Source organism: Haliotis cracherodii, unplaced genomic scaffold (assembly GCF_022045235.1).
Source record: "Haliotis cracherodii isolate W230 unplaced genomic scaffold, xgHalCrac1.p SCAF_7, whole genome shotgun sequence".
In the NCBI taxonomy this organism is placed as follows: Eukaryota; Metazoa; Mollusca; class Gastropoda; order Lepetellida; family Haliotidae; genus Haliotis; species Haliotis cracherodii.
In genome coordinates, this window is record NW_027266330.1 from 28,974,094 (window position 1) to 28,998,778 (window position 24,685).

The 24,685-nt window shown below is 42.2% G+C and overlaps 1 protein-coding gene across 1 annotated transcript in view; it reads left to right on the plus strand.

Annotated features, from left to right (window-relative positions):
• LOC139448574 (uncharacterized) overlaps window positions 1-24,685 on the plus strand; it is a 51,385-nt gene that overhangs the window by 8,657 nt on the left and 18,043 nt on the right. The window contains exons 5-22 of the mRNA XM_071230143.1: window positions 1,458-1,676; window positions 3,204-3,470; window positions 4,620-4,675; window positions 7,227-7,388; window positions 8,349-8,431; window positions 9,414-9,576; window positions 11,102-11,414; window positions 12,218-12,438; window positions 14,675-14,751; window positions 15,461-15,656; window positions 16,185-16,326; window positions 17,091-17,305; window positions 17,824-17,903; window positions 18,878-19,070; window positions 20,923-21,052; window positions 21,794-22,024; window positions 22,801-23,022; window positions 24,040-24,263. Of these exons, the coding sequence (XP_071086244.1) occupies window positions 1,458-1,676; window positions 3,204-3,470; window positions 4,620-4,675; window positions 7,227-7,388; window positions 8,349-8,431; window positions 9,414-9,576; window positions 11,102-11,414; window positions 12,218-12,438; window positions 14,675-14,751; window positions 15,461-15,656; window positions 16,185-16,326; window positions 17,091-17,305; window positions 17,824-17,903; window positions 18,878-19,070; window positions 20,923-21,052; window positions 21,794-22,024; window positions 22,801-23,022; window positions 24,040-24,263 (3,194 nt within the window). The remainder of the gene's footprint in view (window positions 1-1,457; window positions 1,677-3,203; window positions 3,471-4,619; window positions 4,676-7,226; window positions 7,389-8,348; window positions 8,432-9,413; window positions 9,577-11,101; window positions 11,415-12,217; window positions 12,439-14,674; window positions 14,752-15,460; window positions 15,657-16,184; window positions 16,327-17,090; window positions 17,306-17,823; window positions 17,904-18,877; window positions 19,071-20,922; window positions 21,053-21,793; window positions 22,025-22,800; window positions 23,023-24,039; window positions 24,264-24,685) is intronic.

Below are 24,685 nucleotides of genomic sequence, written 5' to 3' on the forward strand. Positions count from 1 at the left end.
AATACGATGCCTAACATCAACTTAGAAAATCAAACGTGTGATCAGTTTGCATAGTGTGACTCTGAGATGATTTATAGATGCCAAGCTCCTTCCAATCTCTGTATCGTGACCAAATATGGGATTGCTGGACATCCTCCGTTATCTATGCCAATCTTTAGTGTGGATGCTTCTCGTCAGCGTTGCCACAGAGTCAATATTGTGTTTCTGTGCACGTTGAAACGGCGTGTCACTTCCTGTGTCAATGGAATGCATTGGATGGAGTGAGTGAGTGAGCATGATTTTACACCGTTTTTAGCAATATTCCAGCAATATCACGGCGGGGGATCTCAGAAATGGGCTTCACACATTGTACCCATGTGGGGAATCAAACCCAGGCCTTCGGCTTGACGAGCGAACGCTTTAACGACTGGGCTACCCCGTTCCCCCTCCATTGTATGAAAAGGTAGACAATTGAAAAGGTACAATTCATGACCACTTACTCCTCTGTGTGTACAGTACTTGTTATATCGAGCTGTCGATCCAATGTTTGTAGATATCGACCCTCCGATCATTCAATTGTTCCAGCTTCGATCATCGTCGATAATTGTGGAATCTCTGAAGACGATGAACCATGAACATTTGAGCGTTTTTCTTGTCAACTGACAAAGAGAACCCAAAAAGCCTGAATACTGCTTTTTTTATCCCGGTAACATACCCATACTCCACAAAATGTCTTCCACTTAAAACTTGTGATTTTGAACCAAATCATTCTTGATTAACATGGATGTGCTTGGTACGCTGTTTCATGTCATTCTGAGATGGAACCCCCATTAAAAAATGTGAAAAGATGGTCGTTACAGGAACATTTGTTGCTCAGGATATATATCAGATAGTAAAAGGACAGATCACGGACAGACGGCAGATAAACAACGGACGATGGACAACTGATTTGGTCATGCGCTTACACAACATGGAATAACACTACAATGCTAAAAAGTTCCGACAGATACATGTTGTTTCGATCCGTGAAGATCCGGGGTAAAATAGATCTTCAGCAACCCATGCTTGCCGGAAAAGTAAATGTATTTATATTTGCACATAACAAAATGTGCGTCAACGCATTTGAATTATTCCCCTTTAACATAAATTTTGAATTGCATTAAATTGAATTTGAAACCAAATGCCATCCATGGGGCCCGTGAAGATCCGAGGTAGAATAGGTCTTCTGCAACCCATGCTTGCCGTAAAAGGCGACTATGCTTTTCGTAAGAGGCGACTAACGGGATCGGGTGGTCATGCTCGCTGACTTGGTTGATGCATGCCAGCTGCTCATGATGTAAATCACTGGATCGTCTTATCCAGAACTGATTATTTTACAGACCGCCGTCATATATATAGCTGGAATATTGCGGAGTGCGGCGTTAAACAACAAACATACAAAACAAACATGTTGTTTCACATGAAACTGATTTGTTCAGGCGAATACAGGATAGGACGGTGTCTGGGTCGAGAGTATTGCATGGCGTGTTCCGCTTCCTGTGTTGGGCAACCGGATGGGGAAATCCCGTATCCCGGCATCCCTCGCACGCGCTACCATCTGTTCTGTAGAGGAGAGAGGACGGTGGAGATTCAAGAATGTCCCAAGGGATATATCTTCCACCCAAAAGTGAAGGACTGTGTGCCGGACATTGAGGAAAGTATGCATGTGTTCATTATATTGCTAAATCTGAATTATGAGAACCGAGAAATATGGATGTGTTCCCCCAGCTTTAAATAATATACTACCCAAAACAAGTTAAGGACCACCGTACCCGATTCGTTCATATTACTATCTAGTTAATCTGTCATGGCAGAGATTATTTCACATTACTATCTAGTTAATCTGTCATGGCAGAGATTATGTCACATTACTATCTAGTTAATCTGTCATGGCAGAGATTCGTTCACATTACTATCTAGTTAATCTGTCATGGCAGAGATTATGTCACATTACTATCTAGTTAATCTGTCATGGCAGAGATTCGTTCACATTACTATCTAGTAAATCTGTCATGGCAGAGATTCGTTCACATTACTATCTAGTTAATCTGTCATGGCAGCGATTCGTTCACATTACTATGTAGTTAATCTGTCATGGCAGAGATTCGTTCACATTACTATCTAGTTAATCTGTCATGGCAGAGATTATGTCACATTACTATCTAGTTAATCTGTCATGGCAGCGATTATGTCACATTACTATCTAGTTAATCTGTCATGGCAGCGATTATTTCACATTACTATCTAGTTAATCTGTCATGGCAGCGATTATGTCACATTACTATCTAGTTAATCTGTCATGGCAGAGATTATGTCACATTACTATCTAGTTAATCTGTCATGGCAACGATTATGTCACATTACTATCTAGTTAATCTGTCATGGCAGCGATTCTTTCACATTACTATCTAGTTAATCTGTCATGGCAGCGATTATTGCACATTACTATCTAGTTAATATGTCATGGCAGCGATTATTTCACATTACTATAGTTAATCTCTCATGACATGATCGGTAACAAATAAAAATCGGGTGGTTCTTAACTTGTTTTAGTAGTAGACGGTTCGCGAGTCCGAGTATCTATTATGTCAGTGCTGACAGGAAGACACTACTCTGAGACAAGTCAATTCTTCTTTTCTATCAACATAAGTTTAAGTATTTGCATCACGTTCTTGGCTTTTACAGCAGCGCCAACAATATCTAAAAGGAAACTTAAGTGATTATAGTGAAACATTCATACCAAATAGCATGTGTTCAACAATACATCTACATGTTAGTTGTATCTGATAAAGCTGACATACACAACGTTACACTACTGCCCCGTAATGCAGCGGTACTCTACAAATGTACTGTATGTCCATTGAAGATTCCGGGGTAGAATAGGTCTTCAGCAACCCATGCTTGCCGTAAAAGGTGACTATGCTTGTCGTAAAAGGCGACTAACGGGATCGAGTGGTCAGGCTCGCTGACTTGGTTGATACATGTCATCAATCCCAATTGCATGGATCGATGCTCATGATATCAATCACTGGATTGTCTGGTAAAGACTCGATTATTTACAGACCGCCGTCATATAGCTGGAATATTGCTGAGTGCGGCGTTAAACAACAAAACAACCAACCAACCATTGCGCTAAAAGAGCCTTAAATAGTCTCACTTTAGTAATAGTTACGTTGTTCCAACAGTCACTACAGCACCAGCAACAACTACTACAAAGGCAACAACTACAAAAATGACTACTCAGTCGACAACAACAACAACAACAACTACAACACAGCCCCCAACAACTACCACACCTACATCTACAACAACGTCCACGTCAACTACCACTGCCTTGTATTCAACACCCCCTCGTATGTGCTCTTGTCGGGAAGAGATGACGCCATTGTTTAAGAGGCTGGACAACCTTACTTCCATCACCCACGCCTTGATGCAGCAAATAAAACCCTCCGGTAATGGCTTCTCATATATTCTCAACTTTTGTAGCTTCCCAGGCTGGATAAGTGAAGCGTGTTGCGTCACCTACTTGTTGTTTGTACAAGTCAGTAAATACAAAATATCAATGCCAGGGAATATCCAGTCTCGATTATCAGTATTCGACCCGTGAAGATTCCGGGGTAGATTAGGTCTTCAGCAACCCATGCTTGCCGTAAAAGGTGACTATGCTTGTCGTAAAATGCGATTAACGGGATCGGGTGGTCAGGCTTGCTGACTTGGTTGATACATGTCATCGATCCACGCAATTGGGATGTTCATGATATTAACCACTGGATTGTCTGGTCCAGACTCGATTATTTACAGACCGCCGTCATATAGCTGGAATATTGCTGAGTGCGGCGTTAAACAACAAACCAACCAAGTAACAGATTCCATTCGGGAGAACGTTCTCTAAGCCCCTTAAAACTCATCGTTGACCTTCATGTCTTTTTGGGGGGCACGGGTGGCCCAGTCGTCTAAGGCGCCGCGATTCGCTGTGCAGAGTTGCGTCCCCTGGATACGCCAGAAACCTATGATTGTGGGTTCGAATCCCGGTTCGGCCCGATTATGTTTCTAGGTTTGTCAGCACCATACCCGTGCTCGTGGGTTTCACCGAAGTGGTAAACGTCTGAGACCTGCATCACTTTGGGCTTTCCTCCCACACGCCGCGATATAACTGGAATAATGTTAAAACCGGCGTTAAACCCAACTTACTCACTCACTCACTCACTCACTCATGTCTTTTGGTGGTCGTCCTGTTCCAACTAGCATCATCTCCCTTGTTTGTATATAAAAACAGAAATCAGCAGCGAACCTGGATTTTATTCGTGTATATTTAAAATGAAATCAGTTACGGTTACAGCCTGGAATATATTCCATGTAAAATATGGGCCAGGTGGTTAAACTTGGTGAATTTGTTGAGTGCAATTTATCGTACATTGTCGCCATTAGACGTTGCTTATACTATCAATTACTGGTATGTCTGACCCAAGCTCGTTTATTTACAGGCCGCCGTGATACAGCTGGAATATTGCTGACTGCGGCGTAAAACAATAAACATAAATAGCCTTCGATGTGTCAATATTTTAATTTGTATGTTGTAATCAGTGTCTTAAATGTTGCAGCTAGGAGTCCCTTTGACTGTGTGTCCCCTCCGACCCCTGACGGAGCAGTGACTCGGGTGTAGTATATTTAATTTCCTTTATTCCAGATTCTGAACAAGCACTGTATGTGCATTTCAGAGATGTGACCACAGTTTGACACACATAATTCAGATGAAGCTAATTTACTCAGTGATGCAAGGACTGTTTTGAGAGATAAGATAAGATAAGATAAGAGAAGAGAAATTCATATTGCACATTAACACTAAAATTCTAAAAAAGAAAATATGTGATATTAAAATATGTGCATAAGAATATAAGACGCTTACTAATGTAAGGATGGGTAAAAACATGTACAGAATTGTTGGGTATAATGCTGTTTTGAACAATATTGAAGTAATGTTACGAGGTGTAAGATTAATGTAAGAAGTCCGAAGTGTTTCTAATCGTAGACGTTTACCTTTTTGGTGAAACACACGACCATTTGGATGGTGCTTTCAGAAAAATGATTACAATATCAGGTCCCGTAATTCATGATAGTACACAGGTAGCAAGTACATAAGACACCAAAAGATGACTAGATAGGACTAGATTCGCCCTCGTGTCGCTCTTACGTAGGTTAGGTACAACCAGCCTTCTAGAAACTCATACAGAAACTTCTTGAACGATCAATGCTGTCATGCTTGTGTACAAGAACAAGGTGAAGTAACCCTAAATTCACTCACTCGCTTCCGCCCTCGGCATTTTACCAGCGCTTCAATAATTTGATGCCAATGACCATCACAACAAACAGTTGGTTGGTTGGTTGGTTTGTTGTTTAACGCCGCGCTCAGCAATATTCCAGCTATATGACGGCGGTCTGTAAATAAGCGAGTCTGTACCAGACAATACAGTGATTGATATCATGAGCATCAATCCACGCATTTGGGATCGATGACATACATCAACCAATTCAGCGAGCCTGACCACCCGATCCCGTTAGTCGCCTTTTACGACAAGCATAGTCACCTTTTACGGCATGCATGGGTTGCTGAAGACCTTTTCACCCCGGACCTTCACGGGTCCACAACAAACAGACAGTCGCTACTGCCACAAAACCATCTTTCTTTCTTTGGGAAATTCCACAAAGTTGCAGTGCCTCTTCGGAACCTCTCATGTAGGCGAATAAAATGAAAAATATTACAGGTGTTTAAATACTTATTGCGAAACACTTTGTTTGAAGGCCAATATTGATGTTTCCTTAATGCTAATCGGTAATCTGCTCCAAACACTCCAAACTTCACTCATTATCTTCGCTGATACTAAACAGTTAACGTTTATATGTGTCTTGGTGGAATGGAAAGAAATATATACTATCAGAGATGATGTAGAGCGATGTTGCCTTGAGATTTGACGATGCTAAATATATCATTTGAACATTATGACGTCACAACACACTGTTGACGTCATGTTAACCCTGTTAGCGTCACTACAGCTACAACTTCCTTCTCACTACAGCTTCATTATGACTATTACAATCGTGTGTGTCATCCACTGCATCTTTAAGAAACTCTCGCTGGTGAAATGTAAAAGACATATGGTTAATATTCAATACGACACAAGCGTGGGGGCACGGGTGGCCCAGTCGTTTAAGGCGCCGCGATTCGCTATGCAGAGTTGCGTCCCTTGGGCACGCCAGAAACCTATAATTGTGGGTTCGAATCCCGGTTCGCCCCGATTATGTTTCTAAGTTTGTCAGCACCATACCCGTGCTCGTGGGTTTCACCGAAGTGGTAAACGTCTGAGACCTCCATCACTTCGGGTTTTTCTTCCCACATTAAGCTGACACGCCGCGAATTAACTGGATTACTGTTAAAAGCGGCGTTAACCCCAACTCACTCACAAGCCCATGTGCTAATATATGTATGTTACTGTCAACGTGTAAGTTCAGTATGTGCGTCAGATCTGATTCAATCAGGAACAAATTGACTGAAAAAAATCAGTCCATATATTTGACAGAACCTCCGAAAAGTCGAAGGGGCTTAAAAAACCCATTACAGTGTGAGTAATCATGCTAGGATTAGAAGCAAAAGAATGTAGGTTTTCTTTTAATCCTGCAACAGTACCAGGTTGATGAAAACGACATCAAAATGTTTTGGAAGTCATTATCATAATCAAATATGAATAGACAGATTTTTCAGGCAATTTGTTAAATGACTACATTTTTTAGGGGGCTGTCGGGTAGCCTAGTGGTTAAAGCCGTGATATTGCTGGAATATTGCTAAAAGCGGCGTAAAACCATACTCACTCACTCACTCACTCACTCACTCACATTTTTAGTCGTTTTGTAAATTTTGCACATTAATTAAAACATATATACATGTAGTTCTCGTGTATAATTATTTTTTGCCTCCCAATTAATAAGGTGTGATACGATAATAAATTTATTATTGCCTCAAAATGAATAAGGTGGGATACGATAATCAATTTATTATTGCCTCAAAATTAATAAGGTGTGATACGATAATTCATATATTATTGCCTCAAAATTAATAAGGTGTGATACGATATTTAAGTTATTATTGCCTGCTAATAATTGGATGTGATACGATAATCAATTTATTATTAAAGTAATGACGACATCTTCTCCAGCTGACGTACGAGGGCCAGGAGGCTGTAGCAAGGTACACCTGTGTCAGTGAACACTACGGCGTCTGTGACGGTAACGACGTGAGCAGATGCAGGAACAACGACGTCTGGACCGCCCCTCCTGGGAAGTGTGGACGTGTGGTGTGGCAGATACGAGAAGATGAGGTTGGTGCTCACTGCAACCCCATTCCTTTTGTTTGAGTGAGTGAGTTAGGTTTAACTCCGGTCTGAACAGTATTTCAGTTATATCGCGGCGTGTGATGTGGAAGGGACGTCCGAAGTGATGTTAATCTTAGACGTTTGCAGTTTTGTTGAAAAAAAAAAGAATAATTTTTTTCTATAATCATAAGTAATCTCTGCATGAAACAAACACATGCAAAGACAAGTCAATTGTTCACCTGAAAAACACGGTATTTACATCGGATATCTTTTTTGTCACTGATGAAAGTTTTTTGAAAGCTTTACTGAGTTATTGAATGTTGTAACCTTGATCGTATGACGCACTTTGAAATCGTGGAAGAGAGAGTATGCTCGAGTGTAGCTCAATAGGTGAGTAATATAACACCAAAAGCTAGAGCTGCTGGCATATTGCTCGACATAAAGGGAATGTTGACAACTGAAACATTATTGTTATTGAACGATATAACTCGCAAGTACGATCGATATTGAGGAGACAGATGCGTTTTACAACGTAAGAAACGCCACAGAATGACACTTTTACAACATATGTGGCTGGGAAGAAATATATTTGTTGCGACATCATTATCCTAAATATCGTTAATCTTGTTAAACTCCCTCTTTGTGAAGTACAGATTATAGTACTTGGGTGAAGTCCTATCCCGGACTCACATTCTCAGATTGAGGCACACAAACACACAATCGTCAGCATACAAACACAGCGATCTAACCCACTCAGCAACCGAGGCTTCCATAACAATGAAAGTCCGACATCTGGTAGTCTAGATCACCTACTTTGTGTACCCCTCTGATAAGTGTAACATGGCACGACTCCCACGAATACACAATGCCATTAAATGCCATAATATGTTGTTATGAATATGCCGATAGTCTTAAAAGTAGTACAAATTGAGGTCACAATACAAACTGAATGATTTATTTTTGCAGAGCGTGGGTCGATACCTACTGACATTAGATTGTCCTCCAATCGCAAACAGCTCGATATTACTGGTACTGAACACACAAAACGAGTAAGTGGTCATGAATTTTACGCTTTGAATTTGTCCTCTTTTCATGCACTGCGATCTAACTGCCTGCGCATGCTGTTGTTTGTTTGTTTGTTATCTCCACATCAGGCACTTTGCTCAACTTTGAATAACCCGGATATAGAATTTAACTCTCGCGCGCCCTGTGGGAATTTCGACTCAGTGCGTCTTGAATGTCAATTGCCGCAATGGCGTGGACCCCATGGAAATCTGGGTAACAATTGGTCCCCTATGCTGGTCGCAAGAGGTGAATTAAGGGATTGAGTTTCAGGCTGGGTGACAAGGTTGGTATCGTGTTAACGTACCCCGACGGCGTGGATCGTTGTTCATGATATGAATCACTGGATTGTCTGGTCCAGACGAGAGTGTTTACCTATAGCTGTGAAGATAATCATAAAACAAACAAGAAATATTGCGTAGATCGTTTTCATGCGTTCAGTGACTGCTTTGCCAGACTTTTTATACTAGTACTCAAGAACTAATGTTAGGGACCATGAACTGGTCTTATGTACCGTACACATTCAAATAGAGAGATTCCGGGGTAGAATAGGTCTTCAGCAACCCATGCTTGCCGTAAAAGGTGACTATGCTTGTCGTATAAGGCGACTAACGGGATCGGGTGGTCAGGCTCGTTGACTTGGTTGATGCATGTCATCGTATCCCAATGGCGTGGATCGATGATCATGATGTCAATCACTGTATTGTCTGGTCCAGACTCGATTATTTACAGACCGCCGTCTTATAGCTGGAATATTGCTGAGTGCGGCGTTAAACAACAAACAAACCAACCAACCATAAATAAATAAACTCAGTCTTCACCACTTAAAATATCGCCAAAAATATTCATAATCCCTAACCATTTTTTTCAGTGTAACTAGAAGTGTGATATATCTGAAATATTGCAGGCAGTTGTTTAAATAGTTGTTTGTTATTTTTGTTACCGTTGGTCAATTGTTATTGTTGACAGTTTTGGCATCACTTTAAGAGAGGATGGATCTCAACTCTTCAAATTCATCGTTTCCATATCAAAGCGCACCATTGAAAGCAATAGTAGAGCCTATTCTATCGCAGGACCACTCACCTCTTCCCAGACGACCTGGAGAATTACCCTTCATCGGAATAAATATGAAGTACGTATGCGGAGATGTTGGTTTGTAACATTTAATTCGCCTTCGGAAAATGTTATGATATTAATCTGTGTGTGTGATGCATATATGTGCATCCATGACTTGTTCCATAATGAGACGTAGTTTAGCATATCATTATTTAAGAATAGCTCTTCAGCAACCCATGCTTGCCGTAACAGGCGACTATGCTTGTCGTAAATCACTGGATTGTCTGGTCCAGACTCGATTATTTACAGACCGCCGTCATATAGCTGGAATATTGCGGAGTGCGGAGTAAAACAACAAACCTACCTACCTACCACGTATGTCTCCAGTATTTTATTACAATAGCCATATATCACATAAACATACTTTCGAAGGGGTGGTCGGGTAGCCTAGTTGTTAAAGCGTTCGCTCGTCACGCTGAAGACCCAGGTTCGATTCTCGACATTGGCACAGTATGTGAAACCAATTTCTGGTGTCCCCCGCCGTGACAATGCTGGAATATAGCTAAAAGCCGCGTGAAACTATACTGACTCGCCCCATATTTTCGAGAGGCATCAAATATCGATAACATTGCTCTGATTGTACGTCCGATTCATCTCAAAACAAGTTTAACTTTGAAGATTTGTACACCCATTTATAACTTGTTCTCTACTTATCAAATCTTTCCGGTTCATGCTGTAATGCTGCAGACAAAAGACAGAAAAACGCGAGTACCGATACAAGTAAACATTTGTATGAAAATGATAATATATTAGATTGTTATACTTGTTATAACTTCAATGCCTTGTCTAAATTACCGTTTGCCATGGCAACACAATTATACAATAGGTTGACAGAACTTAGGTACAGCTCAGGAATCCAGATCCCATATGACTGGAAATAACGATGGAAGAGCGAGTGAATTAAAGTTTCTGAGAACTGTGTTTCAGTCATAGCTAAGCTAAACGTGGGAGGAATCGATGCAGGACTTAGACTGTTGCCACTTTGATAAAACCTACAAACAATGGTATGGTGCTTTGTGGTGCTGGTAATTATCATTCAAAGATCACTATCAAACGAATCCAGGATTCGTATGCAAGATAAGAGGTTCCTTGCACAACTGAGGGACACAACTCTGCAAAGCGAATTTCGGCGCCTTGGGCTACTAGGCCAACCGTGCCCCTGTACAAATAATGTTTGTTTGCTAAGTGACATTGTAAGTAACTTACATTTAAATATAACCAGAGGTCTTATTGTTTCAGACCCGTGAAGATCCGGGGTAGAATAGATCTTCAGCAACCCATGCTTGCCGTAAAAGGTGACTATGCTTGTCGTAAAAGGCGACTAACGGGATCGGGTGGTCAGGCTCGCTGACTTGGTTGATGCATGTCATCGATCCAAATTGAGTGGATCTATGCTCATGATATTAAGCACTGGATTGTTTGGTTCAGACTCGATTATTTACAGACCGCGGTCATATAGCTGTAATATTGCTGAGTGCGGCCTTAAACAACCAACCAACCAACCAACCAACTTATTTAAACCGTGTTCGATTTCTATTCAGCTCTATGTAAACGGTAAGAAAACGGCTGAACACGACGCCGGAACAACCCAATTCTCCGGCGTCCTGACTCTGTCACTTTATGGGCTGGTGCGTCTCACTGAGGCAAGGTTCCTGCCCCCTGGGGTCCCTGACCCCGGGACCCTGCCAGAACCTGCCCCGACAACACCAGCTCCATCTACCCTTGCATCTTCTTCATCTACACTTCTATCTGCAACATCTTCTCCGTCTACTCCGACATCCGCAGCTCCATCTACCCTTGGATCCTCTCCGTCTACAGCATCTTCATCGTCAACGCCGACACCAACGGCTACACGTACGTCTTCAGGCACGGCTGATCAGCTGCATTGTTTTTCGGTTTTCTAGATACAACTCGGTTAAAGTCAGATTTTAATGTTTAAGAATTATAGACTGCGTTTCCTCTACTGGCCGTGAATTCGATCAGCATCCAAGGTCCTTGCTATGTAAATATTACATCTATAATTGGTTTGTACTGTTTGCAAACATGTAGCATTTTGTCTCCACGATTCTTATAGTTTATATAACTGTTATTTTCATTGTAATATTTTCAATGTTACCATGTAATGAATTTGCGTAGACATCCACAAACATAACTGATACGTCCAACACCTGTAGCTTAAATTTCAGGCCTTTGCATCTCTTCGATATAACACGCTGATCGTGAGTTCGAATCCCCGATTCACCTTACTATGACCTTTGGTTTGTCAGCACCATACCCCTGTCCTTTGGTGTCACAAACGTCGTAAACCATGCCGTGGAATGTCCTCACTCATAAGAGGTATCAGGTCTTTCATCTGTCAATAGGGGGCCCAGTCGCCTAAGGCGCCGTTATTCGCTGTGCAGAGTTGCGTCCCTTGGGCACGCCAGAAACCTATGATTGTGGGTTCGAGTCCCGGTTCGCCCCGATTATGTTTCTAGGTTTGTCTGCACCATACCCGTGCTTGCGGGTTTCACCGAAATGGTAAACGTCTGAGACTTACATCACTTCGGGCTTTCCTCCCACATTAAGCTGACACGCCGTGATATAACTGGAATACTGTTAAAAGCGGTGTTAAACCCACTCACTCATCTGGCAATATGTTTGCGGACGTCTTTCAGTGACCGGCTGGAGCCCCTTCTCATGCCCGAACCCTCCTCTGCTGGACAAGGCGATGGTCGATGTCCACTACTCCTTGGCCGTGGGTGTGGCGGTGTACTCCTGTGACGACGGCTACTCCGGCGGCTGTGACGACAACAACCTGCTGTACTGTACTATTGACAAGGGCTGGGAGGGTCGACCCAAAGCCTGTATCAGGGTGGATTCGGGAACAGAGGAGACGGTATGGAGTAGAGATGCTTGAAACACAGGGGATGGTAGGGAGCAGAGATGCTTGCAACCAATGGGATGGTAGGGAGAAGAGATGCTTGAAACACGGGAGATGGTAGGGAGTAGATATGCTTGAAACACAGGGGATGGTAGGGAGTAGATATGCTTGAAACACAGGGGATGGTAGGGAGTAGGGATGCTTGAAACACGGGAGATGGTAGGGAGTAAAGATGCTTGAAACACGGGAGATGGTAGGGAGTAGAGATGCTTGAAACACGGGAGATGGTAGGGAGTAGAGATGCTTGAAACACGGGAGACGGTAGGGAGTAGAGATGCTCGAAACACGGAAGATGGTAGGGAGTAGAGATGCTTGAAACACGGGAGACAGTAGGGAGTAGAGATGCTTGAAACACGGAAGATGGTTGGGAGTAGAGATGCTTGAAACACAGAGGATGGTAGGGAGTAGAGATGCTTGAAACACAGGGGATGGTAGGGAGTAGAGATGCTTGAAACACGGGAGATGGTAGGGAGTAGAGATGCTTGAAACACAGGGGATGGTAGGGAGTAGAGATGCTTGAAACACGGGAGATGGTAGGGAGTAGAGATGCTTGAAACACGGGAGGTGGTAGGGAGTAGAGATGCTTGAAACACAGAGGAGATGGTAGGGAGTAGAGATGCTTGAAACACGGGAGGTGGTAGGGAGTAGAGATGCTTGAAACACAGGGGAGACGGTAGGGAGTAGAGATGCTTGAAACACAGAAGAGATGGTAGGGAGTAGAGATGCTTGAAACACGGGAGGTGGTAGGGAGTAGAGATGCTTGAAACACAGGGGAGACGGTAGGGAGTAGAGATGCTTGAAACACAGGGGAGATTGTAGGGAGTAGAGATGCTTGAAACACGGGAGGTGGTAGGGAGTAGAGATGCTTGAAACACGGGAGGTGGTAGGGAGTAGAGATGCTTGAAACAAAGGGGATGGTAGGGAGTAGAGATGCTTGAAACACAGATGAGGCGGTTGGGTGAAAGCTGGGATAAACTGCACATCTCTTAATGTTGTTGTAAACTTTAACACGTGGTAGGTAGGTAGGTTTGTTGTTTAACGCCGCACTCAGCAATATTCCAGCTATATGACGGCGGTCTGTAAATTATCGAGTCTGGACCAGACAATCCAGTTATTGACATCATGATCATCGATCCAAGCAATTGGGATGCGATTACATGCATCAACCAAGTCAGCGAGCCTGACCATCCGATCCCGTTAGTCGCCTCTTACGACAAGCATAGTCGCCTTTTACGGCAAGCATGGGTTGCTGAAGACCTATTCTACCCCGGATCTTCACGGGTCTTAACGCGTGGAATACGAAAGGAGTGTATGTGTGGGTTTGTTGTTTAATGCCACACTCAGCAATATTCGAACAATATGGCGGCCTGTAATAATCGATTCTGGACCAGACAATCCAGTGATTGAAATTATGAGCGGGTTCGGGGTTCGTCGACACGCCATCAATCAAGTCAGTGAGCCTGACTTCCCTAAGTGTCCTCTCACAACCAGCATGGGTGGCAAGAAACTTACTCTAACCAGGAATCACCACGGGCTGTAATAAATCGCCTCCTGCGACTGGCAGCAGTGGTTTGGGGATACATTCTACCCCGGGTTGCCAAGTAAAATATACCAATAGCGTAATTCAACAGTCTCAAACACACCACAATAGCAACAGCCCTGATAGTACAAGTCCATGAAATACAATTATAGCAACAATTTGAAAAATATAGTGAAATATACTTTCATCGAATATTACGAATTTGATTTACGAGGGGACGTTCCTTTCAAATGTGCAGAAATTAAAGTTTGACATTTCCAAAATAACAGCAACATCCTGGCTCGCAATATAGAATAAACTGGCATTCTCCGTCTGTAGTTTCCAGGGGACCACTTTGTCCTGTCTGGGTCATTATGGCGTCTCCAACAAATGCTGTAGCCACTAGAAGCTCATAGGACAAACATCTTCACTTATTAGTATAGAGCAATGACCTGACCATTCTTACATCACCTGATAAAAAAGTAAAGATAAGAATAATGGATGAACAACTTCTTTAATACAGTTGTTCATCCATATATTTTATACTCACTTAGTACTCCAACTTCTAAATACCTCTCAAAGAAACTGATAAAAAGGGCTAAGGTTAAATATGGGACTCATGCACACTCTAAACACTGTATGTCCCTCAATTTGATTTGTCTTTTGTCACAGATTGGTTCTGTGGAAATTCCGTGCCAACTTAAGCTGGGATTTGCTCATGAAGTGTGGGTTGAACCTAAACGTAGCGGGTAAGTACTACCTAGAGATTTATTCAATGAAATAAAATAAGATAAAATTTTGCCCGTGGGGAATGTAAATTAAAAACGAAATTTTGTGACTTTTTACGGTCAGATACCCCTCTCTATATCATTCGTATTGATAAATATGGTCAGGTGTTTGGTGGAAAGGATACATCGTTATATCTATAAAAACTTAGATCCATATGATGAAACACATCAGAATGTATTGAGGTCATCCATCATACCTCCATGTCAGAATAATGAGATCTGATCGGTCCACGTGATCCTGATAAAATACTGTGTAACCCGCCTTGGTGGGAAATAAATTTCTCAGCGGTGGAATAAATATCTTATACCCCGCCACGAGCAATACAGGCTGCACGTTGATTTTTGCGAGGGAGAATAAATCCTTTTTCCCCGCTTCAATGCAATAAGCTTTTTCCGAGTCAATTAAACTCACGTGACAGCACAAGTTAACCTCAGCTGAATCGAACAGCTGTTTTCTATCAATTGTGAATTTGTCTTAACACCTTTACAGTGCCATATTTAAACATGTCGGTAAGATAAATTCGTTGAAGCGGACCCTATCCAGCTCGTGGTATAAAACCTAACGCGGGACGTATAATATCCCATGTGCCCCTCGTGGTACTACTACAACTAGTATATGTTTCATTTCCGTTTTCGTGCTGAACACATACATTGTTCATGTCCGTTCCAGATCCTTTATTATGTTTAAATCCGGCAACGACACAGCACTGCAGATGACCTTCCATTGGCCAGCGTCCGGCCCCTACATCATCTACTCCTATGAAGTCAATGGGAGTGCTACCATCATACCTGCAGACACACCCATGCCGTTCAAGGGTCGGACCGTGGCGCATATTGTCCTGGTCTACAGAACGGACAACCTTCAGGTCAGATACACGAGTTAGTGAGTTGGGTTTAACGCCGCTTTGAACAGTATTCCAGTTATATCGCGGCTTGTCAGCTTAATGTGGGAGGGATGTCTGAAATGATGTAGGTCTTAGACATTTACAGCTTTAGGGAAATTCATGGGCCTTTTGTTGACAGATCATTTTCGAGCGAATCTGGGATTCACATTAAATCCAAACATCATTAGATCCTGGCGGACCCATAGGGGGTAAATCTTCACAGACAATTGCGACAATTGCGCCAACAACTGCACAACAATACATCATTCGGTCTCTCACAGGTTATATATTCAGTATGTTTAGAACTGGAAAAGATTTTTGACAACCACAAAACGTTACACTGCGCGAAAAATAGCTTTACGGAAGAGGTCAACAGATCCGAAACTACGAACAACCAGGCCGGGAAATCCTTCAAATTCATAAACTGAAACGGGAATAAAAGCATAAGTGAATGCACATGTCAAGTATCCAGACAAGTGTGTGGACTCTGTATGAACTCTGTGTTTTCAGATTCTAGTTAACAACGAGACTCTCTTGGCCGTCCCCCATCAAGTACCAGCGCCGCTAATTGACAGAATAGTTGTGGAGGATGACAAAATATCAATCAAGAAAATCAAACTCAATCAAGACTGGCGTCAAGGTGCAACAACAGGTGTGGAACTTGTCGTTGCTCTCTCACACTCAAGTCGGCGTTCATGTATGAAGGGAAACATTCATATTGGCTTAATAATGTATTTATATTTGCACATAACAAAATGTGCGTCAACGCATTTGAATTATTCCCCTTTAACATAAATTTTGAATTGCATTAAATTGAATTTGAAACCAAATGCCATACATGGGGCCCGTGAAGATCCGAGGTAGAATAGGTCTTCAGCAACCCATGCTTGCCGTAAAAGGCGACTATGCTTGTCGTAAGAGGCAACTAACGGGATCGGGTGGTCAGGCTCGCTGACTTGGTTGATGCATGTCATCGTATCCCAATTGCGTGGATCGATGCTCATGCTGTCAATCACTGGATTGTCTGGTCCAGACTTGATTGTTTACAGACCGTCGTCATATAGCTGGAATATTGCTGAGTGCGGCGTTAAACAACAAACAACCATCCATGACACTTTCGGTTCCAATTTCAATTTCAATTAACGCTACAGGTAACGTATCTCTTCATAGAAATCACAGTATGTTTATCTCCGAAGTATTGTACACGTGAACGGGAAACTGCGGATGTTCAATCTTATGATTGCCTAGTATGGGCTTACAAAAGCTTTTATTACGTAAAATTTGACCAGAAACCATGAAACCCCATTTATCCGAACGGTAGTATGAACACTGAACACGTCCGGATTAACCTATTTCCGGGTTAACGAAGTTTAGATTGATGGAATTTCACAGTAACCGTCATATGTTCTAAACCAGGAGACAAAAGCATCTGGTCACCTCAAGACTGTCCCTTCCCCCCTCTGATGGAGAACATGGCTGTTCAGATATCCTACTCCCTGGACGAGGCAGTGGCTACCTACGTCTGTGACGACGGCTACGCCATGTGCAGTGACGACAACGTCGTACGTTGTAACAGCAGTTCCGGATGGCGGGGACAGCCACAGTCATGTCAACCGATGGTGTTTGGCGCGGTGAGTTGCGCAGAGGGAACTGTGACGTCAGTCGGGCTTATCTATGCGGAGATATTTGCATTTGAATGTATGTATAGTTCAAATGGCCTGACAATCTGGCTCAAATTGGAACTAGTAAACCATATATTGTATCTCTCTTCTTCACATAAATATAGATAGACATCCTCCTCCTCCTCCTTCTCCTCCTCCTCATCATCATCATTATCATTATTATTATTTTTTATGCACATGTTAACTTTGACTACATTATATCGTTACATATTTCATCATCATCATCATCATCATCATTATCATTATTATTATTATTATTATTTATGCACATGTTAACTTTGACTACATTATATCGTTACATATTCCATGTTTTACAATGAAATGTTATTTTATAAAAAAAGTCTAGATAATGCACCACCAAGTGGTTATGTTAATAAAATGTTATAAATGTAAACATAAATGTTAATAAAGAACACTTACACACTAACGTTTAAGGGACATCCTTCTCTGACATTATTTTGTTTTAGATGACCAGGTACGACTTCAAGTGTCCTATTAAACTCGGCTCAAGTCTTCACCTTTGGACAACACCTGACGGGATGAAGTCGTAAGTGATGGTCAACACTGTGCGTATCTCTGGCGCATGTAGGTACAGTGTGTAAGCGATGTTTGTTTGTTGTTTAACGCCGCACTAAGCAATACCCTAGCTATATGACAGCGATCTGCAAATAATCGAGTCTGGACCAGACAATACAGTTATTGAAGTCACGATCATCGACGCACGCAGTTGGGATACGATGACATGCATCAACCAAGTCAGGGAGCCTGACCACCCGATCCCGTTTGGGATGTTACTGCATACTTACCTGTACGTGTGTAACACGTAGTTCAACCAACCTTACTTGTTTTTTTTAAATGTTCCTATTTCTACAATTGCTAGAATATTGCTACCTGTGGAGTAAAACAATACTCACTCACTATTTCTACTTTCTACCCGGTTGTTCCTATCATATATCAGACACTGTCTCGCTATTGTTTGTATGAATAACACACAATGGTCGATTCTTCAGCTCTGTGACCTCAGTGCATGACGTCGTTTAATGATCGCACTTCCATATAAGACCCGTGAAGATTCCGGGGTAGAATAGGTCTTCAGCAACCCATACTTGCCGTGAAAGGCGACTATGCTTGTCGTAAGAGGCGACTGACGGGATCGGGCAGATCAAGCTCACTGACTTGGTTGATGCATGTCATCGTATCCCGATTGCTTGGGTCGATGCTCATGATGTCAGTCAACGGATTGTCTGGTCCAGACTCTAATATTTACAGACCGCCGTCATATAGCTGTAATATTGCTGAGTGCGGCGTTAAACAACAAACAAACAAACAAAACAAACTTCCATATAAACACGGCGCGGTTGGGTAGCCTAATGGTTAAAGCGTTCGCGGAGACCGGGTTCGATTCCCGACATGGGTACAATGTGTGAAGCCCATTTCTGGTGTCCCCCGCCGTGATATTGCTTAAAGCGGCTTAAACCCATACTCACTCACTCATATACACCAGAAACAATATGTTTTCAGCATGCCCACAGTGTTTCTCCAAACACGGGAAATGTCCACAGCGATGAGTATGAGTATGGATCTGAACAATCCCGGCGTGTTTCATTTTAAAGAAGACTCTAAACCACAACAATCAGTTGGTGTGAACTTTCCAGCGATCAGAAAGAACACGGAGTACCATGTTGTATTCACCTTTCTCAGTGACTACATTCAGGTAAAGTTTGTCTCGTTGTGTATCCCAACTAATGTACGAAAGCCCAATGGTGCCACTTTGGTAGCATTATTAGTTTTTTTTAAATCGAAATTTCTAATTATTTCAATCAGTTTCTCGAAATTTTAAGTTTTTAAAATAATTTTAAAATAATGAGAAAATAATCGACGTAACGAGAAACAAAATTGGAATTTAGATGTTTTTAAATAAACTGAAAACAACTAGTAAATAATCGAAATTACGAGAACAAACTCGAAGTAACTGGAAAATATTACGAGAATATAATCGAAATAAAGAGGAAAATATCGAAATTTCGACAAAATAAAAAGAATTATTGAAATAAACAGAACTTTCGATTTAGAAATGAATACAAATGCCACCAAAGCGGCACCGTAAGATTTTCGTTCTCATGTAATGTGTGTTTTTCTCCTCAAATGTAGGGGGAGCTGCCGGGAGAAAATATAAACAATAAAACTTACACCTGATCAATATAATTCCAATTTGGAATCTCACCAGATTAAAACTCGTTTTGAAATTTGAACATTTTCGTAAAACTAAATGTGTTCATTTACTGTTGAGAACGTTTTTATGAAAATCTTCTGAGTGTCGGATGTTATCACAAGCTCCTGGCGTCATGCTTATTTACAGTTTGTTTGTTTGTTTGTTTGTTTGTTTGTTTGTTTGTTGTTTAACGCCGCACTCAGCAATATTCAAGCTATATGAAGGCGGTCCACGCAATTGGGATCGATGACATGTATCAACCAAGTCAGCGAGCCTGACCAACCGATCCCGTTAGTCGCCTCTTACGACAAGCATAGTCGCCTTTTACGGCAAGTATGGGTTGCTGAAGACCTATTCTACCCCTGAATCTTCACGGGTCCTTATTTACAGTACTTTTCATTTTCATCACTATATTTTGCCTTCAACGCCAATTGAAATCTGTTTCGGCAGACAATATGGGACTTATTGTTCTCTGGCGTTAACGTTTTTGATTAGAGAAGGGAAAGGTAGAGAGCTTACAAATGTCCTGAGTGAGTGAGTGAGTGAGTGAGTAAGTGAGTGAGTGAGTTTTCTCATAACAACCTATAGAACAGTAATCAAGTTATATATGACGATGTGAGCCTCAACACCGGATAACCAAGTGTATTCTTGTATTAAGCCCAAGACTGGTGGATCCTTGCGTGGTCAAGGGGGCAACAATGCCCCATGTTCTAATATATCAATCCTGTGACAGATCTTATGGTTCCACTACGGAAACGACACACTATTTCTACGATATATATTGTATCACACACAAATTAAAGTTAAGGAAAGTGAAACTCGCTGTTGCTTTCATTACCTCTCGCGTCAAGCCAAGTGGCTGCCGCTGTCCCTCTCGTGGTCATTTCATCAACTTGGTTCCCTCTGGTCAACTTGTTGTACCGCAAATTCGTTTTGTAAAGTAACATGGTTACTTTCTAAATATAACGGTTGTTATTTATTCCCATTTGTTATCAAGCAGGGGGCGGTCGGGTAGCCTAGTGGTTAAAGCGTTCGCTCGTCACGCCGAAGACCTGGGTTCGATTCCCGACATGGGTTCAATGTGTGAAGCCCATTTCTGGTGTCCCCCGCCGGGATATTGCTGGAATATTGCTAAAAGCGGCGTAAATCCATACTCACTCACTCACTCACTGTTATTAAGCAGGGTCAAGACAGCTGTGACTAACTTCGGCATTTTTAGATACAAAGTATACTTGTAAACTTGTAGACCAACTATCTTATCGTCATATGTGTATTCTGATTGGCTTGTGTTTTCGCACATAACATAAGCGACAAGGCGCGAGGGGTGACTAATGGTCATATTCCTGTGTTCCAGGTTGAGATTGATGACGTGCTTATTACACAGTATCCTCATAACCAGCCAACACATGAACTTGCTGTTCTGGCGACAAATGGCTTTAACAATAGAAAGGTTGTGTTTGACATGAATAGCGGTATAAAGAAAGGTACGTTTTTAGTTTTACTTCTGCTGTATGTTGATTTAATCGTAAATTTGATGTCCATAAACCGAATTCCTATCCACATACTAAATAGTTGCAGTTTGATTAACAAAGAATGGATTAATCTCTTATTATGTTCTTAAACACAGTGTACGGTCTATTAAAAGTCTATAAAAAGTCCAAGTTGAGTCCCTTGGGCACGCCAGAATCCTATGACCGTGGGTTCGGATCCTGGTTCACCCGTATGTTTTTATGAATTTGACAGCACCATGGGTTTAAGTGGTAAACTTTCGAAACCTTATTTCAGCCCCCCCCCCCCTCCCCTCCACACACACACACACACACACACATACCCGCGTCCCCCGTCGCCACCTCCACCCCCCCCCCCCCCCCCCCTCCCCGCGCGCACATTAAGTTGTCACTTCCTTAAGAAGCGGCATTGAACCCAACTACCTCACGACTCGCTCACTCACTTTTGTGCATGCGACAAAAATGATGCCTACACCTTGTGATCCCTGTGTGGGTGTGTTGTCATCAAACTAATATAGTACCAACCTGACATTACATATCGATATTGTTAATACGTTTCTGTTTTTAACCGCAACCGGTGGATAGACCGTCTGCCCCGATAGCTGAAGATCGGTGGTTCGATCCCCATGTCAAAAAACGTCACGAGATGGCACTTGCTGTGTCACGACTTTCATAAAACGCTGCAGCGTGTTTTACTATAACTTTTCTCTAAACCAGAATCAGTCAGTTCAAACCTTGCCTTGAACAAACCCGCCACATCCAGCTCGGGCAAAGATGGATCTCAACCTGGCTGGCTCGTGGACGGCAACTCCTCCCCCGTCTGGGCTGACAACACCTGCTGGTCACACACCGCAGCCGACGTCAACGTGTACTGGGAGGTGGACTTACAGGGCTACTACTACGTCAACAGCGTTGTCATCACAACCATCAACTGTACCGGTCCTTGTTGTGAGTAAAAAAGAATATATATGGTACTCGGGAATTTAGTCACTGGTTTGTCTGGTCAAACCCGATTTTGCATACGGCTGCAATCTCTAATTTAACACAACATTTTCTTATTCAAACTATTTAATACGTTAGGTAGTTACAGTTTAATGCTGGTATTGTTTTGTAATGATAACTTCATTGTATTATACACATATATTTAAAGTAACTGACACAACGTAGAATCAGAATAAGTTGTTGGTCTAATTGTTTTAAAAGTATTTTAAGTTAAGACGATCTGCATGGCAAGGAGTTCACCGAAATGCTTCAACGTTTTACCCTTTTTTAATTTATGTGAGTTAAATATTAAACTGTCGCTCTTCATGCCATTTCAACTCTCTTGAGAACATGGCCCTCGGTATGCCAACACTTATAATGTGTTTAGAAAACGGACCAGATTTCAAACATGAAATACGGTTTAAAGATGGTTAAAATTTCAACTCACTGTTACATCCCCAGGGCGCATGACCAATTAATCAGAACTTCTGCAGTTAGCTGTGCAGAGTTGCGTTCCTTAGGCGTGCCAGGATCCCGTGTGTATTCGACCTGATTAATATTGTAGTAGTTTGTGGGTAAAACTCCTCCACATTAGTAAACATGTACGGCTAGCATCACTTCCTTTCCAATGAAGCCGACACGACGTGATATAACCCAATACTGTTCAATGTGGCGTTAAACAAAACTCACTCACTCACTTCCGCTGACTATGAACCTTATATCGTACTTTGTTTTTAATACAGCCACGAGGTCACATGACTTTGAGATCACGGTGAGGTCAGACGGAGAAGAGGTCTGTCACATGTACCATGGCGCGATGTCAGATGGAGACACCCAGAAACTGGCCTGTGACAAGGAGGTGTTGGGGAGATACGTCAGGATTAAACCCAAGGCCAGACAGAACGTCAACGACCTGCTTACGTTTTGTGAAGTGGGAGTTTACGGAAGCAGACTTACCCTTAAACGTATGTGAAATATGTACTATATATTATCCTGCATTGCATGAACTCACTTGTTTCTGAATGTGGTTACTGGATAGGGAATTGGTATGAATCCTCTGCTAGGAAGTGAAACATGTACTATGTATTATCTTGCCTGTCATAAACACACTCATTTCTAAATGTGGTTTCTGAATGGTCAATTGGTATGATACCTCTTGGGTGATGATAATTATGTGTACGTATATGCATGAGGTGTGTGGGTATATGTGTCTGGCTCTAGGTGTGGGGGTATATTGCAGGTCGTGGGGTACATATGCCAGCGTCTAGTATAAAGAGAGTTGGATATGAGAGGTCGCTTTGAGTGTGTTGGAAGATGGTGTGTGTTGAATGTGTTTGAAGTGGTAATATGTTCAACACATGCATGCTCGAAGATGTTGCGTGGTGAGTGTGTTGGAAGATGGTCCCTTGCCTGTGTCTGGTGTGATTTCGCGTTTTTGTGGTCTGAAGTATAGATGTACTAATAGCGCAAGAACGCGAAATTTAGCCATATTTAGCTTGTTTTCAAAGTGAGTGAGTGAGTATGGTTTTACGCCGCTTTTAGCAATATTTCAGCAAAATCACGGCGGGGGACACCTGAAATGGGCACATTGTACCCATGTCGGTATTCGAACCCGGGTCTTCGGCGTGACGAGCGAACGCTTTAACCACCAGGCTACCCGACCGCCCATTGTTTTCAAAGGTCAAGATAGCGAGAATGTTTGGATAGATATGTGAGGTATGTGATTTTATGTAAAGGGAATATGTGAATTTAGAGTTATATTTATATCTTGCTTTAGTATTTATTGTCATCGATCACAGTTATGGTTTATCATTCATCCAATTTTAGGTGACGTAGTATAGTTCAGTTACGTACGTTATCACGTTAAGTAGTTAACACTTCATTCTTTGTTTTCGAAATCAAGTAGAACATAATACAACTATTTAAGATGATGTGCCATGTGAATTCAGTGATGTTATGAAGATTGCATCCAATATGAACAGAGTGGTCGCCCATTGACTGCGGTGCTCCAACTGTCCCTAAGAACAGTTTGATGACCTTGACCTACACCGACACTGACGCCATCGCTACACTCACGTGCAATGCCAACTCCCTGTCTTGTGGTGAAGTCAGCACGGGCGTCATGAGGTGTTCAAGAGGTCAAGTGTGGACCGGTGTCTCCATAACTTGTTCCCCTTCGCTGCACGAATACCACGAGAAAGATGCTGTAAGATCATAATTTTTTTATTGACAGACCCGTGAAGATCCGGGGTAGAATAAGTCTTCAGCAACCCGTTTGCCGTAAAGGGCGACTGAGCCTGTCGTAAGAGGTGGCCAACGGGATCCGGTGGTCAGACTCGCTGACTTGGTTGAAATATGTCATCGTATCCAAATTTCGTGGATCGATGCTCATGATGTCAATCACTGGATTGGCTGGTCGAGACTTGATTATTTACAGACCGCCGACATATAGCTGGAATATTGCTGAGTGCGGCGTTAAACAACAAATCAACCAACCAATTGCGTGGATCGATGCTCATATCAATCACTGGATTGTCTAGTCCAGACTCGATTATTTAGTGCAGCATTAAACAACAACCAACAAAAAAACCAGCTTTATTGATAAATATGATTCTGTTCTGTTAAAAA